The sequence below is a fragment of the Felis catus genome, chromosome C2 (assembly GCF_018350175.1).
Source record: "Felis catus isolate Fca126 chromosome C2, F.catus_Fca126_mat1.0, whole genome shotgun sequence".
Taxonomy (NCBI): Eukaryota; Metazoa; Chordata; class Mammalia; order Carnivora; family Felidae; genus Felis; species Felis catus.
This window is the reverse complement of record NC_058376.1, coordinates 139747490-139768581: the sequence shown is the minus strand read 5'-3', so window position 1 is coordinate 139768581 and position 21092 is coordinate 139747490. Positions and strand designations below refer to the sequence as shown.

Genomic DNA, 21092 nt, shown 5'->3' with positions numbered 1-21092 from the left:
TGGGTTGATGCATGCAATTGCTGTCAGCCCCGAGTACACGGTTCTGCTGATCTTGCCTGGACAACCTGGGATATTGGTGGATGGGCTGGTCCAGGATTATCTCAGCTCGTCTCCACATGGTCTCTCGTCTTCTGGCAGCCTAGCCTGGGACTTACTCTCAGGGCATGGATGGGTTCCAAGAGAGCTGGGAAGTGCACATGGCTTCTGGAGGCCCAGGCTTGAAACCAGCATAAGATCATTTCCACTAAAGTCTACTGGCCAAAGCAAGTCATGAAGCCAGCTCTGATTCAAGCGGTGAAAAAAAAAAAAAAAAAAAAAAAAAAAAAGACTCCATTTCTTCATGGAAGAAGCTGTAAAAATGTGGATACTGGAAGGATTGAGAATTGGGACCCTTTTTTTATAATGCATCTATCACAGGAAGACTGGGGAATTTAGTTCCTAGTTAGGTGGTCATGTGTCCAGCCAAAACTTGATGGTTCTATTTATGAAGGGAAGAAACAGAGAATGGGTATTAGGGATAATTTATAGACTCGGCCTCAGAAAGAATTGTAGTTCCCTATTCATCTTCCTTAAACGGAAGCTACACTCTCAATCTCTTGCTATCAATAAGAATATTACCATTCTGACAAAATTTCTGTTCTTAACTAGTGCACACATTTTTTATTTCCCTGGACTCTGTTGACCTAGTAACTTGCTTCTTGACCTCTTAACCCATAAAACAAATCAAGGAGCTCGCAAACATTATGGAGTTTAATACATATAGTCTTTATGTTATTTTGCAGTGCCCAGGAAGCAGTATTTTTTTTATCTAAACCTATTTTTTACTCTGTTTTATTCAACTATTTAAAAAAATCCCAAACAAGAACATTACCTTTCATCCAAAGTCCAACAGCTCAAATCTGGATTGACAAGTACATCCTGGCATTTTATTACACACCACTAAGAACACACAAGAATTTTGGGATTCGTTAATAGGGACAGATGTTTTACATTTACGTAAAAATGCATAATCACGCTTGAATTTAAAATCATTTCCCCATTATTGTTTAAAGCGAATGGGGTCTCCTGGGGATTCATAATAGCTTCTGGAGTTTCTCATCATAGGTTTTGACTAACTGTCCACAAGCTGCTTTGATTTTTAAGTTGTGGTAGCTGGGAGATGTTTGGTGAACATAAAGTCATGAGCTGTCAGTCTAAAGGACAAAGACGAAAACTGTCCAGTTTCATGGTAGTGGCCATCTTCATTTATTTGTTCGCCAGTAGTTTCGAGTGGGAGACTGAACAATGAAGAATGTTATCATCTTACTTGTAGACAAGCTCAGCAGAGGGAGGCTGTACCAGGCGAGCATGACCTCCCTCTGCCCCTTTGTACTGTTCCTGCACTACAGATTAAGTAGAAGAATCTGGTGGGGTGCTTCTCGGTGGCACCAACTGTAAAGCATCTGTTACCTTGCTGTTGCATAGCCTGACAGAATTTCTCAGGAGGTCTAAATTTCCTGCAAAGCAGGACGTGATTGTCATCCTGAACTGTGACCTCCCGTCCAATTTTTAAAAAGATGGATGAGACTGCAATGTTGTGCGGGAGGAGGGGGTGATAGGAGGGTGGGATTATGAATCACGCCAGCCCCAAAGGATGCCAAGGTGATTGGGTAAGGTTTTTTTTTTTTTTTTCTGTAACCAGAACTGAAAGCCCTGATACCTGGAGATCCGGAGCAGCTGGGGTTGCCCCCAACTTTGACTATGTGGATTTATAAACAGGTAAGAGAGAGATGATCACGTTATTTCCTCCACTGTCCTGTGGGGCTCTGATACATTAAAAGATTTTAAAATTTAGGAATTTCCCTTTTAAAGAATCCACCCGGGGTGCCTGGGTGGCTCAGTCCTTTAAGCGTCTGACTCTAGGTTTTGGCTCAGGTCATGATCTCATGGTTCGTGGGATCGAGCCCCACATTGGGCTCTTTGCTGACAGTGTGGAGCCTGCTTGGGATTTTCTCTCTCTCCCTCTCTTTGCCCCTTCCCCGCTCATACATGCTCTCTCAACATAAGTAAATAAACTTAAAAAAATCCTCTCAAAAAGTGTATTATATGCATAAGACTACTTCAGAGAAAGGCATACGTACCTTAAGTCATGTTTGAAGATGTAAAGGAAGACTGCAGTTGGTTTAAATCACTCACATGCTTCCGCACCAGGGAATGAGTGGAGACGGTTGGGTGTGAGAGCCATAGAGAGTGGGGAAGATTCTTCAGACTGTCGAGTGTGCATCTCTTCTAAAAGGACCGCTGTATATCAGGGAAAACACTGCTCCCCAAGCCCAACATTTCCATGGGCTAAACTGGCCCCGTGTAATGCCTGAGATCTGCCGCTGAAATTTAGCACGAGCACAAAAGCTCGAATGACCAACAGCCCTGGTTTGCCCTCGGCTGCGGGGGTTCCAAGACACGGGACTTTCTGTTTTAAAACAGGGCAAGTCTGGCAAAACTGGGGTAAGTTCTTTACCCCAACCCACATTACCAGTGCACATGGTGGAAGGTGAGAGAGAAAGGTATGTAGGGGAGGAGCCATGCTCCAGGTGCGAGGAACCAGTCAGCGCCCCAGGGGTGTCTGGGTGTAGGGAAATGCACGTCTACTAAGGCAGGTCCTCAGAGGCCAGGCTCCCCTGAGTCCCTGAATGTGTCAATTCTAAGAGATTCCAGATGTGATGTAACTTACAAAATTATGGTCCAGAATATAGTTATTCTATATTCTGCTCTGGATCTCCTCTGAGGATAGCTGCAGGACTCCTTTAGGACACGAGGTGTGCCCCTATGGCATGAGAGATTCCACCCCACATACCAGAGAGCCTCGTACAGAAGGGACATCTTGACGGTGTTATAAAGTTACCTTGAAATAAAATGCATAGGTAGGTCAGGATCCTCTGGTAGGGCTTTTTGTACAACTGTTGTCAATATCAACTATGGACATATCTCTTTTTAACACACAACTTACTATAGAGACATTTAAAAATTGCCATGTATGGATAAAGAAGATGTGGTGTATACACACACACACACACACACACACACACACACACACACACACACACTGGAATATTACTCGGCCATCAAAAAGACTGGAATCTTGCCATTTGCAATGATATGGATGGAGCTAGAGTATAATGCTAAGTGAAATCAGTCAGAGAAAAACAAATACCATATGGTTTCATTCATTAGGTAGAATTTAAGAAACAAAATGGATAAATATAAGAGGAGGAAGAAAAAAAAGAGAGGGAAGCAAACCATAAGAGACTCTAAATGACAGAGAACAAACTGAGGGTCGCTGGAGGCAGGTGGGTGGGAGGATGTGCTAAATGGGTGACAGGCATTAAGGACGGCACTTGTTGGGTTGAGCACTGGGTGCCGTATGTAAGTGATGAATCACCAAATTCTGCTCCTGAAACCAGTATTACACACAATATGTTAACTAACTAGAATTTTAAATAAAAACTTGAAACAAAAGAAAGAAAAAATACAAACTGCTATGGAATTTGTTAGGAATAATTAATGGCCCCTTTTACTGCAGTATTGAAATGCAGAGATGTTCAGGGGTCTTCCAAGTGATAGGTTTCCATAGTTGGGTCACGTCTAAGATTAGAAGTGCCGTTTGGTCTCCCATGTAATACCAGGTCCATATTTTCTTCAAATTTTTTCCAGTTGTTGAAGATGGCAAAACCCCCACCACCTAGAAATTGTATGGCACCTCGACTCTAAGACTGAATTACGATAATTTGTTTCTATAGTATGATCTGAGTTTGCAGAAAGGTGCATGTGGTCTTCTATATAGCAAGGCTCTGGTGTCACATGCTTGGGTGGAAATCTCACTTTGGTATCTTGTTCATTGCGCGTGAACAAGGGCCACTGTCTTAGACCACTCAAGCTACTGTAACAAAACACCACAGACTAGGTGTCTTATAAACAACAGAAATTTACTTCTCACCATCCTGGAGAATGGAAGCCCAAGATCCAGGTGCCAGCATGGGTGGGTTCCAACAAAGGTCCTCTTCCTGGCTGCAGACTGCTGACTTCTCACTGTGTCTCCACATGATGGAAAGGAGTCAGGGAGCCCTCTGGGGTCTCTTTTATAAGAGCACTAATCCCAGTATTGAGGGCTCTGCTTTTATAACCTCATCACTTCCCAAAGGCCTCACCTCCTAATACCATCACCTTGGGATTCAGGTTTCAACATATGAATTATGGCAGAGGAGGGGGGGGACACAAATGTTTAGACCATGGCAGCCTACACACTGAGGGACTATGCTGAGGTCTTCTTATTAGGTAACTTACGGCCTGATGCACAGTATATTCTGAGTAAATATTTCCTTTCTTCCTAATTCCCAAACCAGTATTGTAGGATGATGAACTTCTAGGTTGACTCTCTAATCTTAGAATAAGAAGAAAAGATTGACCACTTCTGCACCTGGTGCATTCAATGGATTCTTGTAAAAGAGATGAAGACTGTTCAATTTATTTGTAGTTTTATGGCAAATTAAGGCCACAACCTTCTGAAATACTTAAGATCAATAAGTATCATTTCAAACTACTTTCTCAATGACCAGAAGTCCTGGCTCTCAAGGATCTGCCAACATTTTATTTGACAAATCTGTGAAATACTACAACGAGCAATCGCAACCTTAAAGATTAAGGTTCACAATGACGCCTGAATTTTAGAAATGCTTTCCCCATGATTATTAGTGAAACGACTTAGCTTTCCGAGTGCTAAACTACTCTTAAATCTTACTTTGCAAACATTTTAAGAAACACTGGAATTGTATTGCCTGCTGTGGTTATAGATTTCCAGTAAAATTACTATGTTATCTGGAGTCTAGACTTAACAGGCTCAGCTAAGGATTTGTTGCTCTCTCTGGAGTTTCTCTAGCTTTCACACGTTGAGGCGAGGGTACATTTGTTTGTCATTAAGTATTTAGAGTTCATAAACACAGGGAAAAAAATTTTAGAGATTTCCTATCAAATTGACATAAAATCTAAAGATGGCTCATGGGAAAGCAAACACAGATTTGTGACAGGAATTCCTACTAGAACTGTTATCGTCTCTGGCTCCCAAACAACACATATTTTTAAATGATCTGAAGTACAACCAGATAGGAGATGTACATGTAATATATGGGATACATCATTTAAAAAATGTCCAATGGAGTTGACATTTTAAAAGAAGAAAAGCAAAGTGAATTTAGAGATTTTCAATAAAAGTCAGTTGTAATATCGCAAGTCTAGTTTAATCAGTCAAAAGCAAAATAAAAATCAGTTTAATAAGACTGCATATTAATAGGGCTAAGTGCTTTTAAGATTGACTTTTTAAATCTAAAGTATTAAAGTAAATATAAAAACCTTTGGTGAGAAAATCTGTAGATAAAAACACATTATGAGTAATTTCCTAAAAATTAGTCTTGTATTATATTAATTAAATTAATTTTATTTTAGGGGCACCTGGGTGGCTAAGTTGGTTAAGCATCCAACTATTGATTTTGGCTCAGGTCATGATGTCACGGGTTTGAGTGATCGAGTCCGGAGTCAGGCTCCTCACTGACAAAGCCTTCTTGGGATTCTCTCCTTCCTGCTCTCCCCTTTCCTGCTTGAGTGCGTGCACTCTCTCTCTCAAAACCAACAACAGCAAAAACCCCCCACAAAACTAAAAAAAATTAATTTTATTTTAAAGAAAGAGATGTTACAATAAAAAAGAATGAAATCTTGCCATTTGCAACTACGTGGATAGAACTAGAGGGTATTATGCTAAGCGAAATTAGTCAGAGAAAGACAAATATCATATGACTTCACTCATATGAGGACTTTAAGACACAAAACAGATGAACATAAGGGAAGGGAAGCAAAAATAATATAAAAACAGGGAGGAGGACAAAACATAAGAGACTCATAATTATGGGGAACAAACTGAGGGTTACTGGAGGGGGTGTGGGAGGGGGGATGGGCTAAATGGGGAAGAGGCATTAAGGAATCTACTCCTGAAATCATTGTTGCACTATAGGCTAACTTGGATGTAAATTTAAAAAAAAATAAATTAAAATTAAAAAAAAAAAAAGAAAAGAAAGAGATGTTAAACACATAGTTATCTGACTCCCACCCCACCCCCACCCCTGTCTGTTTAGGTCTATATATCAGGGACTGGCAAACTACAACTTATGGGCCAAATTTGGCTACTGATTATTTTGATAAATAAAGCTTTATTGGAATACAGCTATGCCCATTCACACATATGGTCTGTAGGAAAATGTTTTCAAATAAAGTGAGTGGTAAAATCATTATTAGAAGGACAAAAAATACCCTATGTACTCTGGTTTAAAACTTACCTTTTCGATGTTTAAACAATATTTTCTTTAGGATTTCTTTTTAACCACAAAAACCTGCATCTTTTGAATCAGATATTTAAATCTGTTCCAAATAAAGATTTTAAATCTGAGTCAGAAATATTTAAGAGGTGAATGACTTCCATTTGTAAATCCCACTATTTAGCAGTAAAGATGTTCCTCAAATGAGACCAAGCTTTATGGTGGGCTTGTAACTGTGATTAGTGAGAGCAGGACTTTCCAATATGCCTTGTAACACAGAGAACCAGGTCAGTATGTCAGTATGTTCATTTCAGTCAGCAGGTCAGTATGTTCTTCTTTTTTTTCAAAATCTTTATTTTTAAAATTTTATTTATTTATTTTTAAATTTTATTTATTTTTTTGAGAGAGAGGGCCCAAGTGAGTGAGGGGCAGAGAGAGAGAGAGAAAGGGAGAGAGAATCCTATGAGGGGCAGAGAGAGAGAGAGAGAGAGAGAGAGAGAAGTGGGTCTCACCCCAAGTGGGGCTTGTGCTCATTGAACACGGGGCATGGGCTCACCCAGTGCAGAGCTCGGACTCACAAACTGTGAGATCATGACCTGAGCCAAAGTCAGATGCTTAACCGACTGAGCCACCCAGGAGCCCCATCGGTATGTTTTTCAAACTGCACCACACGCAAGTTTCTTCTGCCTCTATAGCTGCATACCTAAAATAGTCTGAAGGTCAAAGCGAGACAGACATACCCTTGTCACAAATGTATTGACCATGAATGATACAGTTGAGTTTATTTCTTCCACTAAAATTATGCGAGAAAACAAAACATACCTAAAATAGTCTGAAGGTTAAAGCCAGATATACATACCCTTGTCAGTGAATGTGTTGACCATGACTGACACAGTTTACTTCTCCCACCATAACTATAGAGACAAAACAAAACCCAAACTCAAGGGTAATCACGACAACAATCTTCAGAGGAAAAAGGGAGAGAAATAAATTCAACAGTGGTTAAACACAATGATCAGTCTGACTTGACTTCCACTAGAAGGCTGTTTTTGGAGTCCCGTATTTTAATTGTCAAGTAAAGAAGGTTGTAACAGAAAGGAGGTCTATGACAAAGTAATGTGTGGCCAATATGTAAAGTGACAGTGACCTGAAACAACCATAAAATCATCAGGTTATTGACAGCTGGAGAAATTCCACATGGTAAGCAACTTAGCTACAAAGAAATATTAGAGGTCTGAGATGAAAAATACACTTGAATCTGTAATTGAATTAGACAAGCCTCGCTGCACGTAGGGCTATGCTGGTCACCAGGATACAAAGCAAACGCTGGGTTACCAGAAGTGCATTTATCAGCCACAGTGATTTATTGAGTGCTTTAATAATACAAGTGTACATCAACTGATCCACAGTCAAAAGTGGCAGGTCCCTAAGAAATTTACAAGCACTTTAAGTAAATCAAAATACATATTATTTTGTTCAATCCAACAGTCTTCTGTGTGGGAGACAGAAGGCTAGTGATAAACAGAGTCTCAGTAATGCACAGTGATTCTGATTGAAGCTTTTGTACAAAAAACTTGTTCCCAGTAGCATGCACCCACCAATAAAGACTTCAGTACAAAAAATTAATCCTAAGCACTACATTTAAGTAGAAATGAGATATAATTCTGGATTCGTGTTTTCCCAAAGATCACATAAAAGGAAAAAAAACCAAAATAAAACAAACACCAACAAAAAACAAAACCACACAGTAATACGAAGCTTTGTAAGAAAGCTCTTACTATTACAGATCCGACATTGTTTGCACTGAAAACAAAAGTTCCCATCCATGTTGAGGTGGGAAAAAAAAACCCCAAATCTTTCAAGTTAATAGAAATCAAAAAAAGGGAATAAATTGAGAAGGCAGGGGTGGAGGGAAGAGAGAGGGAAGAGGGGGAAGAGGAGGAAGAGGAGGAAGAGGAGGAAGAGGAGGAAGAGGAGGAAGAGGAGGAAGAGGAGGAAGGGACAAGGGACGGGGGATGGATGACACACCATCAGAAAAAGGTTCAAAATGTAATAAAAATAAGAAGATCAGAACCGAGGTCCGGAGGGGTGGGTAGGGCTATTGATGCACTTGGTGAATGTGCTTGCACAGGTCCGGCGGGGGCAGCAGCCAGCAGGCCCCTATGTGGCATACCGCTTGGTCCACTGTCTGGCCATCCGGTCGTGCTCTGCTCTGTTGGTCATGTACTGTGTGGCGATGCTGCCCACCAGAGGGTCAGCTGGAAGGGAAGCAGAGCCGGGAGTCAGTAAACAGCAGCAGCACCTCCTCTTTCAGAGCTGGGGAAAAGGAGTGTCTGGAAAGCCAGGCCTCGTTCAAGGAGCAGACGGGGAGGTGGTGGAAAGCGGCTCTCTACCCTGGAACCACGTTGCTTTAGCAAGACCTGTAAATGCCCTGCCAGTGACAGATCACATCTCACACCAGTTGCCCAAAGAGTCGTCTGCTTGTGCCTTTACTGATGGCTCCTGTCATGTTTCCTGACAGGTCTCATTCTCTCTCCCTGTGCCCACCGCACGTCTCCCATCCTCCTCTCCTCGTTTTCAGATAGACTCTTCACTGAGAACTCTTCGGGAAGTGGTTGCGATGGCCTGGCTAAGTCCTCCACCCGGAGGCTTAGCCCCCCTGGTGGCCTGCACTGAGGGAGCCTTCAAGAGCCTCAGCCAAACACAATCAAGCAGCAGGCCCGAGTGAGACCCACTGACACAGGGGAAGATGGACTACCTCTCCCTCCAAACTGGGGAATGTCAAAATCCATATGGCTCTTTATTACAAAAATACTGGTAGATATTAAATAATAGCTAATACTCAGATACACCACGTCCTAACACAAATATACTAATTCCATAAAACTCGGAGGAGCTGACACACCAGGAAAGTGAAACACAGGAGGGTAAGTCGCTTGCTCCAGACGGAGTAAGTGGAGGTGCCAGGCTCTGAGCCTGGAGCCCCCACACTTCACTACACACTGCTCGGGAGCCTGCTCTCCACCCAGACAGGACCCCCCAAAATCAGAGCAATTAAGAAAAAGTAATTTAGGTTTCTGGGGACCCCAGAATGCACCCCCTTTTCCTCCATTCTCATCTGATTTTTATTTCCTCTGTTTTTGGTGTTGAGAATTTGGGTGTATTAGAGCAAGTGGATAAGAAAGAACCAAAAGGGAAAAGGAGAAAAATTAGCAAACACTATGTTAAAGACAGGAAAAGAGTAAGGAAGTATGCCCATGCTCTAATACAACTGATAAATGGGGATGATTCTGAAATTCTAGCCTAGTAAGACATTCATGGTTATAGCTTCTTAATATTAGAGGTCCAAGAGAAACACCACCTTTTAATGATCTGGTGAGGGTGCTGCTGCTGAAGCTTTTGAAAGCCTTCTTGACAAGACACTGCTTACAACCTTGCTTATGTTTTCTTGGATTTGTGTTCAGCTTGTTATGATTATTCTAAGCAGAGGCCAGTGTCTTATGCTCACTTATATCACAAACAATTTAATAGACTACCCAGTATTTGGGTTTGTTCAGAACTTCTGCCTCTCTTCACTTGCCCAAATCCTGTAACTGAAACCATTGCCTAAACCAACCAGGTTCAAGAAGATGAAAACTAGGAATACCAAATGCTTGGAAACTGGCTAAGATACTGTAAAAAAAAAAAATGCAGTCTTGCAGTTCAGATTAAGTAATGACTTTAGAGTCTAAAGGGACGAAGAGAGGGTCTGAGTCACAAAAAAATCATCTTGCTCCAATTTCTCAGTCTGGAATGCAAAACCTTAGTGAAAACATAGGTATTCTTAAGAGCTGAGATCTACGTCACTGAAGACAGGTGTTTAACTGAACAGAATGTCCATTAGTGAAATGCACTAAAGACCCATCTGTGCTCCCTAACTCAATGGTCATGGTAAAGGACAGGTTTAATGTCAGAATGACCAGTGATGTTAATGTTCTGCCTCAAATCATATCCTCACAGTGTGGGCATACGGGAACAAGATAGGTCTGTCATTGCAGCTCAAAGGAAGAAGAAGGGGACAGATGAAGGATAGGGAACAGGAAGCTGTGGGAGGGAAAGGTTTTATATCAAGCGTTAATACTATTTTAGTAGGGGAAGAATGGAAAATCTCACAAGGAGGAGAACTGATAAAATTAACATGCATTGTGCAAAATTTCTTTGTATGCTTAAACAATTTAACGTTACATTTCTTTCAGAGATCCTTTTACCTTTTCAAGTCTGATTTTAAAAAGACTATTTTTTTCCACCTGTAAAATTATACATGCTAGCTGTAAAAGCAATAATTAATAATAAAAACCACCTCCAACAATACATATAAGACAAAGTTGTAAGTGAAGACCATCTCCAAATTTACTCACAAAGAAGTATTGTTAACATTCATAGATCTTCCTGAATTTCTTCTCTACACACACAATTAAAAAAAGATTAATGTAGAGACAGACTGCTTTTATCATCTTAAAACATCATGATATGGTAAATAAGTTTTTATGTCAATAATCACAAATTGATTTCATCATTTTTAACATTTACCTGAATAACCAACTTCTGGTCTAGAGACATTTGGGCTCTTTTCAATTTTTGCTTTTATAAACAATGCTGTGAGGAACATTACTGTGCATACACTTTCACAAATTTATGCAAATCTGAAATTTGTTTAATGTACAAATGAAGGAATAACATAAAGGTATAAAATGAGGGAATTTAAACATCAAGTGTTGTTAACCACGTAGTTCTCAGTGTTAAAATGTTTTTGATGAATAGAAGAAAATTAAGATTGTAGGTTAGTGATTCAAAACTATGCAATATATAAGCAGCAAATTACTATCACAGAGAATTTAATGGAATGAGACCCACTCTTTGTAGTGTATTTATAATTACGATCCTAAGTAAAAACAAATCTCCTTACAAAGGTTTCATATTTCATGGATACAGATATGTCAGGGACGTAATAACAGTTTCCAAACATGCATTACTTGTTTCTCTAACAATTTATTTCTAAAAAAGAAGAAAAAGTTCCCATCACCTTAGGTTTCTACATTGTTACTACTTTCCCAAATCTTCATCCATCTTTGATATTATCCTCTATTGGTCTTTCTCCTCTTACTAAAGAAGATCCACAAAATTTATCAGTGGATAAGTAAATTAAATTTTAAGTCTTCTACACTTTTTGCCTTGTTCACAGCAAAAAATTGAATTCTTGAGAAGAGGAGCATGTTTATGCTTACAGCACAGGGCTGGATGATTTTAAGCACTTAATTCTCCCAAATACCATTGATGCATCTATTAGAGGTTCCCTGAGGCTGAGGAACAGGATTTACAGGGTGGGGTCAATGGAAAATAATGGGGGTGAGAGTTGGTTTATAATGCTCTTCATTAACTAGACCTCTAAACCACATCATCTCGTCTGTTTAATAAAAATGTCATCACTTTTTTTGACACAATACTAGCTATGAAATACTAGCCTGAATGAAAGTGCAAGACTGAAAGACCATTGATTGGCAAGGGGCAGTACAACTTCCTCTTCTCCCAGCTCTACCTCCTGGCCTCACCTCTGCCTCCCAACACAGTTTCAGGAGCAAAGAGAAGCTATTCACTAAATGCTTGTTGACTGAACAGCCATCATGATTATTTACAAGTGAGTGAAAGGTGATCATATTGAGTACTCTGCCCCCTCTCCCATTTTTTTTGAGATCTGTGGTCTGTGCACCTTTGATCCTGGAAGGTGAAGTCTCAGACAACTCCTCCTGCAACTTCATCGCCCAGCTGGCCTCTCTCTCTTGGCTGGGGCTACACTGGGTACCCTGGAAGCCAAATGGGTTAAAGCTTATCCAGAAAGGGAGGGGAGGGAGACAAGAAGCAAGACTAAAGGAGATAAAGAAGCAGCTGTATGGTAAGAGGGGACTGGAAAAGACAGGCAGACTACTAAACTGCTGAATGATTCTATTTGCAAGGTCAAAGAACATTCTATCTTGGTTGGTAGGCGATACGGGAAAAATTACATGGAGAAAAATTTTGATTCCCTTTTCTTAAGAAAACAAGTATGTTCTTAAAAAACACAAACAAAAGTAGTACAGAATACAGGAAAAGGGCATGGGCTTTGGATATAGACTGCTTGAGTTTATATATCAGTTCCACCAATAACCGAGTCACCTTGGGCGAATTACTTAACTTCTCTGTGCCTCAGTTTCCTCAACTACAAAATGGAGACAGTAACAGTAATGACTCCATAGATTGTTATAAGAATTAAATGAATTAATTCTTGTAATGCACATACAAAATTGCTATTACTTTCAAAATAAAGACTGGCAACTAAGTGTTCTTGTGCATCTTTTAAAATACAAATCTGCTGGGGTGCCTGCGCGGCTCAGCTGGTTAAGCACTGGACTCTTGATTTCTGCTCAGGTCATGATCTCATGGTTGTGGGATCAAGTCCCGCGTTGGGCTCTGTGCTGAGTGTGGAGCCTGCTTGGAATTCTCTCTCTCCCTCTATGCCCCTCCCCCCCTTTCTCTCAAAATAAAAGAAAAATAAAATAAAAATAAATTTTAAAATCTAAATCTGATTGTCTTCGTGAAGACATTCTCTTCAGATAAAATCTAAAAGTCCTTAGTAGGGCTCCCAAGATCTTTGATCTAGACCTAGTCTTTCTAGCCTCCTCTGCTCATGCTTGAAGCCAGAAAAAACAGCTTGCAGCTTCTTCAATAAGCCCTGCTCTTCCGTAAGTCTGAACTTTTGCTTCTGCCATCTCTTTTGCCTGGAAAGCTTCTATTCATTCTCAACATTTGGCTCAAGCATAGCATCCTTGGGGATGTCTTCTAGGAGCTCTCTTGCAGTCTTAGGCGTCCCATTTCTGTTTTGAGTGTTCCCATCCCTATTACTGCACGGAGAATACTGTCTTTTCGTTGGCTGTTTACTAATCTGTATTCCCCCCTGGACTAGAACCTATGCATTCATTCGACAAATATTTATTGAGTCCCTACTCTGTACTGGGTACTGGAGAACTAGAGCTAAACAAAATCCTGCCTCATGGGGCTCTGCCTGTCACTCCGCTTCCCTCTTGCTAAGTCTGTTTACTGAGTGAATATAAGTATGGACGGAAACACAAGAGACAATAAGTGAGAAGCACACACAAAATAGCAACCATATCACTCCATATGGCAGGTATCCCTGTGTGGTAGTACCATTATAAGTTGGTTCATCACAGACGTTTCTTCTCTAGATGTGAATTATCGGCAAGTCAGAGAAGGGGACCTGATGGTGATTGTGACAGCTTTCTTTCACTTTTCTGTTTTTTTTTAACTTAATTATTTTATTATTGAAATCTGTGCTCTGCACTTTGCCATTTCTTCGATTCTTCAAGGTTATAAACGACTGCCTTGCCAGCCGTTTCATAATACCTGTGATAACATGATTCTTTTAGCTCCCATCAAGTCACTGGAGGCTTTCTGTATGTCTGCCTTGAAATGATGTCAAGTAGCTCATTTTTGTGTCTTTCATGGAATCTTTCTTCTGTGGTTCGGTCTAACCTAGTTTTATTTAAGTCTTATATAAAATGAATAAGTAATAGATTCTCATTATAATAAACTCAAGTAACAAAGAAGTATGTATGATATCAAAAACATTACCTTCTTCCCTCTATTTCCTCCATCCCTATACTCCTTCCATCTCAAGGTAACCACTGTTAACGGTTCGAAACTCATCCCTCCATACTTTTTTAAATTTATGTTTACATCAAATGGGAATCACATAAAAACATTCTGCAACTTGCATTTTCGTCTGTAACAATACACCGTGCTTGCATTTATATGGCAGTACGAATACACCTAGCTCATTATTTCTAATAATTGTAGGGCATTCCTTCATGGTTCTTCAGCATTCAATTCTCCGTTCCTCTACAGATGCACACTTAAATTTGATCTCATGTTTTGTTATAAACAACTAGTATCACAGTTTTGTATAAATCTCTGAGCACATGGCTGGAAGTATTTCTGGAGGGTAGATTCCTGTTAAGTAACAGTGCTGGACAAGAGAGTACACATCTCAAACTTTTGGGGAATACTGCTGAGAACTGCCTTCACTACAAGGAATTTACCTTGTTTCTAGGCATTCTCAGCAACACTGCATTACCTATCTTTGTAATTTTTTTTGTTAAGCTAACAAAGCCTGTTATTGTTGTAACTGCCTTTAACTTGATGCCTAAGGTTTCACATTTGCTCAGTTTTGTTCACTATTTATATTTCTTTCTCTGTGAGTTGTTTGCCTTTGTCCATTTTTTCTTACCAACACGGAGCACTTTATGCATGCACTGAAGTTTAGCTTGGGCCTCAGTATATAGCCAAAATCTGCATTAGTGTTTGGAAGACCGAACAGACAGATGCCTCCTTTGACGCCATTTCTGGCTTTACCGAACTTGTGGAGCTCACAGATCATGTACGTTGCCATCACCTTTAATAAGCACAACACCATCATTCGTACTCAATGCTACTATGTGAACAGTGGCTTTAAAAGTATCGGTAAGCGACGCGAGTGTCACTTTGGACGGAAAATCTCTTTCAGCCAAAGACAAACACTGTGACACGCAGGGGAATAATTTGGACCTGCCTCCTCAGGTATTCAAACAAATGTTCCAAGTGAGATAGAAGAGCAGCTACCACATGTGAAGAGGCTGCTGGAACAAAACGGTTTGTAATACTGTCTGCTGTTAAACACCGGCACTGACAGGAAAGGACTTGGGAAAGACCAACGGCTGCTGGCAGGGAAGGCAGCACATCCAGTGACTGTGGGAAGTAGCAAGCATGTAAAAATATGAGAAATTAAAACGTGAGGGGAAAAAACCTTATGTTTGCTTCGTCAATATTCAGAAAGTGATTTCTTTCAGCACCGCACAGAGCTTCCGCTCACGGGAGCACTTCAAAGACCCTGTGCCCCCACCATCAGCCAAATCCTCAGGGTCTGGGAGTTGAGAAGGCAAGTCTTTACCTTTCTGTAACTATTAGAGGAGAAGGAAGCTTACCGACCTCAGAGCAAAGTCTTCATTACCAGTAACCTACACTGGCATAAATAACCTCTCCTCCCAATTCATGCTTTTCATTAAATGAAAACATCTATTTAAGTATTGCAAATATGCACAGGAGCCATCTAGTAGCTGGCAGTGCTGAGAAATTACATTGGTACATCATAATGACAAACTTTAAAAACATACTGAATTTTTAATAATGAAATTATAATATTACTTAAATTCTTAAAATTTCATATTTACTGCTGTTATCTCAGAGGATCATTTTACGATGGGAATATTCAGCCTTGCCTTAGGCTGTTCATTGATTTTAACACTGGCTTTTCAGTATTCAGCCAAAATAAATTCAGTGCACCTCTAACAATAACACTATTTATCTATTATGTGTGGAGAAAATATTTTCTCTCAGTGTATCATTTGCCATTTCACCTAATTTATGATGCCCCGTGCCATACATAAGTTTAAATTTTTTAATAAGTCTATTTTTCCTTAATATTTTCCAGTTTCATGTCAAGCTTATTTATAAAGGCCCCCTTCGTTCACTCCAGTATTTTAGAAATATCCCCCTCTATTTACATATAGTAACTTCTATGTGCAACGCTAGCTTTATCATTCCTAAGATTCCTATACATATCTGGATTTGATTCTGTACTTGATGTTCTTTCAATAGATTAATTTGTCTTTTGATTTATTTGTTCATCCTGCTTTTCTCACTATAGTTTTATAGTGTGTTTTGATATCTGGTAGGGTAAGTTCTTACCCTTTCCCATTTTTTTTCTTCACTAAAATTTTACTTAAAGAACCCTAATCTTGATGAGGTTAAGACTCGGAGCATTTAAAGCAATTTCACCCATGGGTATAGGAATCTTCTGTTTCTTTTGAAGAATGTTATCAAGATTTAGGAATATCTGAGATATTCCTCTGGATCTGCTAATTAAATCAAGTGAGTAGGACAGAGTTAAAGTTTTTGGATTTTGGAATGTGGGGAAACAAGACTACAAATTATAGGCCTAGCTCAAACCAGAAAGATTATTAAATACCCTGAGAAGATACATTTGATTTAAACCAAATGGAGAATATTATCCATAACGTAAACTAGATTTAAATTTGAGAATGCTAAATAGAACTGCATAGAAGTCTAGCAAGATACGCTGTTACTTCCGAATTAATAACCAGTGATGGTAAAAGGTGCTGAGTATCCCAAATTCTAAAGAGACCATGAGTACCTTCCATAAGACTTATTAAGAGAAGATGAGCTGGCTTGGACAGCCCCAGTCCCGTCATAAAATATGGGAAAGGAGAGAAAGAAGTTTTGTGGGAGTACGGAGCTATTATCTTGGGAGTGTGGAACTTCCCTGTCTCCCTTCTCCCACCACCACAAAAATGGGGAGAGGATGACTTTTCCCTCTCAAAGGCAGGTGAAGAGGGTACCAAGAGACCCAACAGTAAAGACTGGGGTGCCTGTAAGAAGCAGACTGGAGTGTGATCCCCGGCCCGAGATTTGCCCCTTGACTGAGTAGCGAGAGGGAGCACCAAGGAAATGGTCTATACTGTCTCTGCTAGCTCATGAGTGTCCTATCAAGGAGTCAGCTCCCCCAAAGAGGGGACCATAGTAGCTAAGAGGCTCTTAGGAGAATGCTATGAGAGGGGCAGTGGTATTCTGGAACCAGCTTGCCAGCCAATTTTTAAATTTTTAGGAATTTAAACACCACCATTATTAAAAATTAACATTACAATTAAATTATTTACAAACAAGGGGAATCCTTAAAACTCATCATTTCTTAATTATTTTACTGCTATGATTACTATTCTCATAAATTTTTTTTATGACTACTCCATCTGTATGGTGGAAAAAAACACTGTGCTGCCATGCATCTTGCCCCAATTATGCATCCAATAAGGTCATGCATGTAGCCTTAAATTGGCAAATGCTACAAATTAGGACTTGGTTTATTGTTTTATTGATTGTCTGGAGCTAAGAAAGCGATGGAAAAAATGCAAATAATACAGATTAAACCTAAAAGTGTAGTATGTGTAGAGTCCTTACATTGTCAAAAGCATAAAAACTGGAGGGTATATTCTTCCAGTATTGAACCTATTATCTCAATTCAGCAAAGGAGTTGCTCATGACACTAATAAGTGAAATTCCAAAATCCTTCTTTATTTCACTTTGGTCTTAGTTTTAAAAAATGTATTTTTTAATGTTTATTTATTTTTGAGAGAGATAGAGTGTGAGTAGGGGAGGAACAGAGATAGAGGGAGACCCAGAATCCAAAACAGGCTCCAGGCTCTGAGCTGTCAGCACAGAGCCCGACGTGGGGCTCGAACCCACGAACCATGAGATCATAACCTGAGCTGAAGTCGGATGCCTAACCGACTGAGCCACCTAGGCATCCCACTTTGTCTTAGTTCTTAAATGAAAATATCATCCGTTCATGTTAGAATTCCACTCATTTGTCAGCTGCGACCACAGGATGGAAAAAAATCACTGACTCACTGCTGGGAGAGTCTACTGACTACATGGCATTTACATTAATGAGTATTGTATATTTCACTACTTGTAAGTTGTGTACTACACATTCTTTACATCAGTAAAATATGTAATAAACTTATGTACACCACCCCACTCCCACCCCTAGCCCGTTGTTAAATATTTACCAGGACACCACAGGAGAAGGGGTTATTAAGAGGCTGAGCCAGGGCTGGGTCTTCCACATCAGGGAATCGGGCAGTGAGCTCTCCCAACTACCCATGAGAGGCAGCATTTTGACAGCTGTCACCTGTCACCTAGAAGGCATGGATGGCAAGATGGTGCTTGCCAAGAAGCAGTGAAGATAATAACCACCGTCTTCATTCATTACCTAGTCTCCATATGCTTAGGAGTTAGGCCTTGAAGAGGGAGGAGAAGGTGGTATCTGAGAGGCAGACCATGTTCCATCCACCCTGATGGGAGTGGAGGAAGAAATTAGATTTAAATCAGGTATGAGGTGGGAGTTTAAAAATGGACCAGACTGGCTAACTGAAAGTGACCTGGATGGTATGAGATCTGCTAAATATTATTAAGGAATAGGAAAAGCAAGATCAACAAAATAAGGCCTAAGGCAGTGACGGGAGAAAATTAAAACCATTCCATATTAATGCCCACTGAACTGAGACTGCTCAATAAACACAAAATACACTGGCTCTGATCTAAAGTACACGGTTGATAAAATATTTTTAAAAATTTAAAAGCTCATCCTATAAGTCTAACACTGTAGTGCTATGTACATTAAATCAATGTGTTCTGAAATATAAAGTGTTCTGTTAGAATAGACTCATCTAAAGAACAGCACAGATGGTGCATTCCTACTGAGAAGCTATTGGATTACAATGCCAGGCTTAGTTAAGCAATAATTCCTAATGAACTCTAGGAAAAGAGCCTTACAGTAGAGGACTTGCTTAAGACACCAGAAATTCACACATTGCTTTCCCCAAAAGACTGCTGCAAAGAGCTGTTGCTGAAGCAAGCAGGAGTCAAAGATGCCAAGATGTTGAAATTGGGTTTTGTTTTTTTTTTTTAAAGCAGCTTCAACGAGATACAATTCATACAATTTACCCAATTAAAGTGTACACTTCCATGGTTTTTAGTACATTCACAGTTATGCAACTATTACCATAATCCATTTTAGAACATTTTCATCACCCCCAAAAGAAACCCGGGACCCCGTGGCAGTCACTCATCCTCCCAAATTTTCCAGCCTGTGGTATCCAGTAATCTACTTTCTATCTGTATATATTTGTTCTGGACATTTCATATAAATGGAATCACACACATAGGGTCTTTTGAGATTGGCTTCTTTCACAAAACATAGTATTTTCAAGGTTTTATCCATGTGATAGCATGCATCAAATCAGACCTCATTCATTTTGTTTTAATTTAATGCTTATTTATTTTTGAGAGGGAGACAGACAGAGTGCAAGCTGGGGAGGGCCAGAGAGAAAGGGAGACAGAATCTGAAGCAGGCTTGAGGCTCCGAGCTGTCAGCACAGAGCCCAATGAGGGGCTTGAACCCATGAACTGTGAGGTGATGACCTGAGCCGAAGTTGGACGCCCAACTGACTGAGCCACCCAGGCACCCCACATTCATTTTTTATTGCCAAATAATATTCTGTTGTATGAATATACCACACTATGTTTATCCATTCATTAGCTGATGGACCTGTGGGCTATTTGCACTTTTTGGCTATTAGAAATAATGCTACTATGGACATTCTGCTTGAACATGTTTTCATTCCTCTTGGTATATACCTACGTGTAGAACAGCTTGGTCATATGGTAACTCTCTGTGTAACCGTTATAGGAATTGCCAAAGTGCTGTCCAAAGAGATTGCATCATTGTACACCCCTACTAGCAATGTGTGAGGGTTCCAATTCTCCACATCCTCATCAATTATCTGTTGTTATTATCTGAGGATGGGAGATTATAGTGAGAGAATAGCTTATTGGCCCATGTGTACCAGGTATCCAGTTATTAAAAAATATATACTCTTTATAAACACTTGTTACTGCCAACCATGGGAAACAAATGATCTTCAAAAGGGTATTTTTCTCATGGTCTCTCGCTGCAAGAGACTGAAGATTATCGTGGATCCGCTCTTCCCTCTACTTCCAACCCAAATATAAGTAAAAATGACAACAGCAATCTAATGGGACTTGTTTGTAAGGTACATCTTTTCTTCAAAATAAAAAGTTTTATTTTTATTCCATAGTCCTCGAATGTAGTCCACTCTCTACAAACAAGTATTGTAATTTATCAATTTTCCCATTGCACAGTGTTTTCTATTTGCACTATTCAGTAGCTAAGAGTGGTACAGGAGATGGCTTTCAAGGGTGAGTGTGAATATAGCAATTGTGTCCTACATACTATCATACGTGTCCACAGTCTCCGTTGCATCTGGGAATCTGGACTTGAGTCCAGGGATATAAATAACCCAGCTCAGAGCCAGAGATGGACAAGAATCTCAAGGGTTTCAGTTTACCAGATCATTCTGACTGCCTTCAAGTGCCAGACATCTGTAATTGAAGCAGCTCTAAGGATGCTGTCCCTGTTGAGGAATAACACTGAGGGTGTAGGCTTTGATTAGGGCGCAGGCCTTGCTCTTATCCTCTCCTCTGAAAGGGATCTTGTTGAGTTCTATGCTAAAGCTAGAACCCAACCATTCTCTCTGTCTATCCCTGTGCTTGCTAACTCCTATCTCTTGGTGAGGGTAGGCAGTATTTCTTTCTCAGTCTTGTATCACAAAACCAGTCGTATTTGGGCACTTTGGGTGACCAGTCAATAAGTATTTGTTTAATGAGTGAATTAATGGGTAATCAGACCCCTGATGAGGATGAAATTTAGCATGTAGATGTTATCAAGTTCCTGGCATCTTCCTCCTTCTCGTGCATAAGGCTAAATGACATTTATACCTGTAGGATCAGCAGCTCTCCAAGTTGCTGACTTGAGATAGTAAACATTTGGGCAGCCCTAGTGTCATTATTTTGTGGTTTAATATTTAGTTATCTCTGCTCCGAATCTAAAGCAGACAATATGATCTATTTCCTTTAATTGAACTCTTGCTTTCTTCAAGCTTCCCTATCTTCTTTTCTCAGTCCTTGAAGATTTCAATTCTCGTAATTCATATAGTCTGCTTTTAAGTTTTTAAAAAAAGTTTATTTTTA

The 21092-nt window shown here is 39.9% G+C and overlaps 1 protein-coding gene across 8 annotated transcripts in view; it reads right to left on the bottom strand.

Annotated features, from left to right (window-relative positions):
- Positions 1–7679: 7679 nt before the first annotated feature.
- The window catches only part of LOC101082513 (ubiquitin-conjugating enzyme E2 E2), a 371654-nt gene continuing 358241 nt past the window's right edge, over positions 7680–21092 (bottom strand). For all 8 annotated transcript variants that reach the window (XM_023260603.2, XM_045037676.1, XM_023260600.2 and 5 more), the window contains one exon: positions 7680–8596. In XM_023260603.2, the coding sequence (XP_023116371.1) occupies positions 8593–8596 (4 nt within the window). In that variant the 3' untranslated portion in view covers positions 7680–8592. The remainder of the gene's footprint in view (positions 8597–21092) is intronic.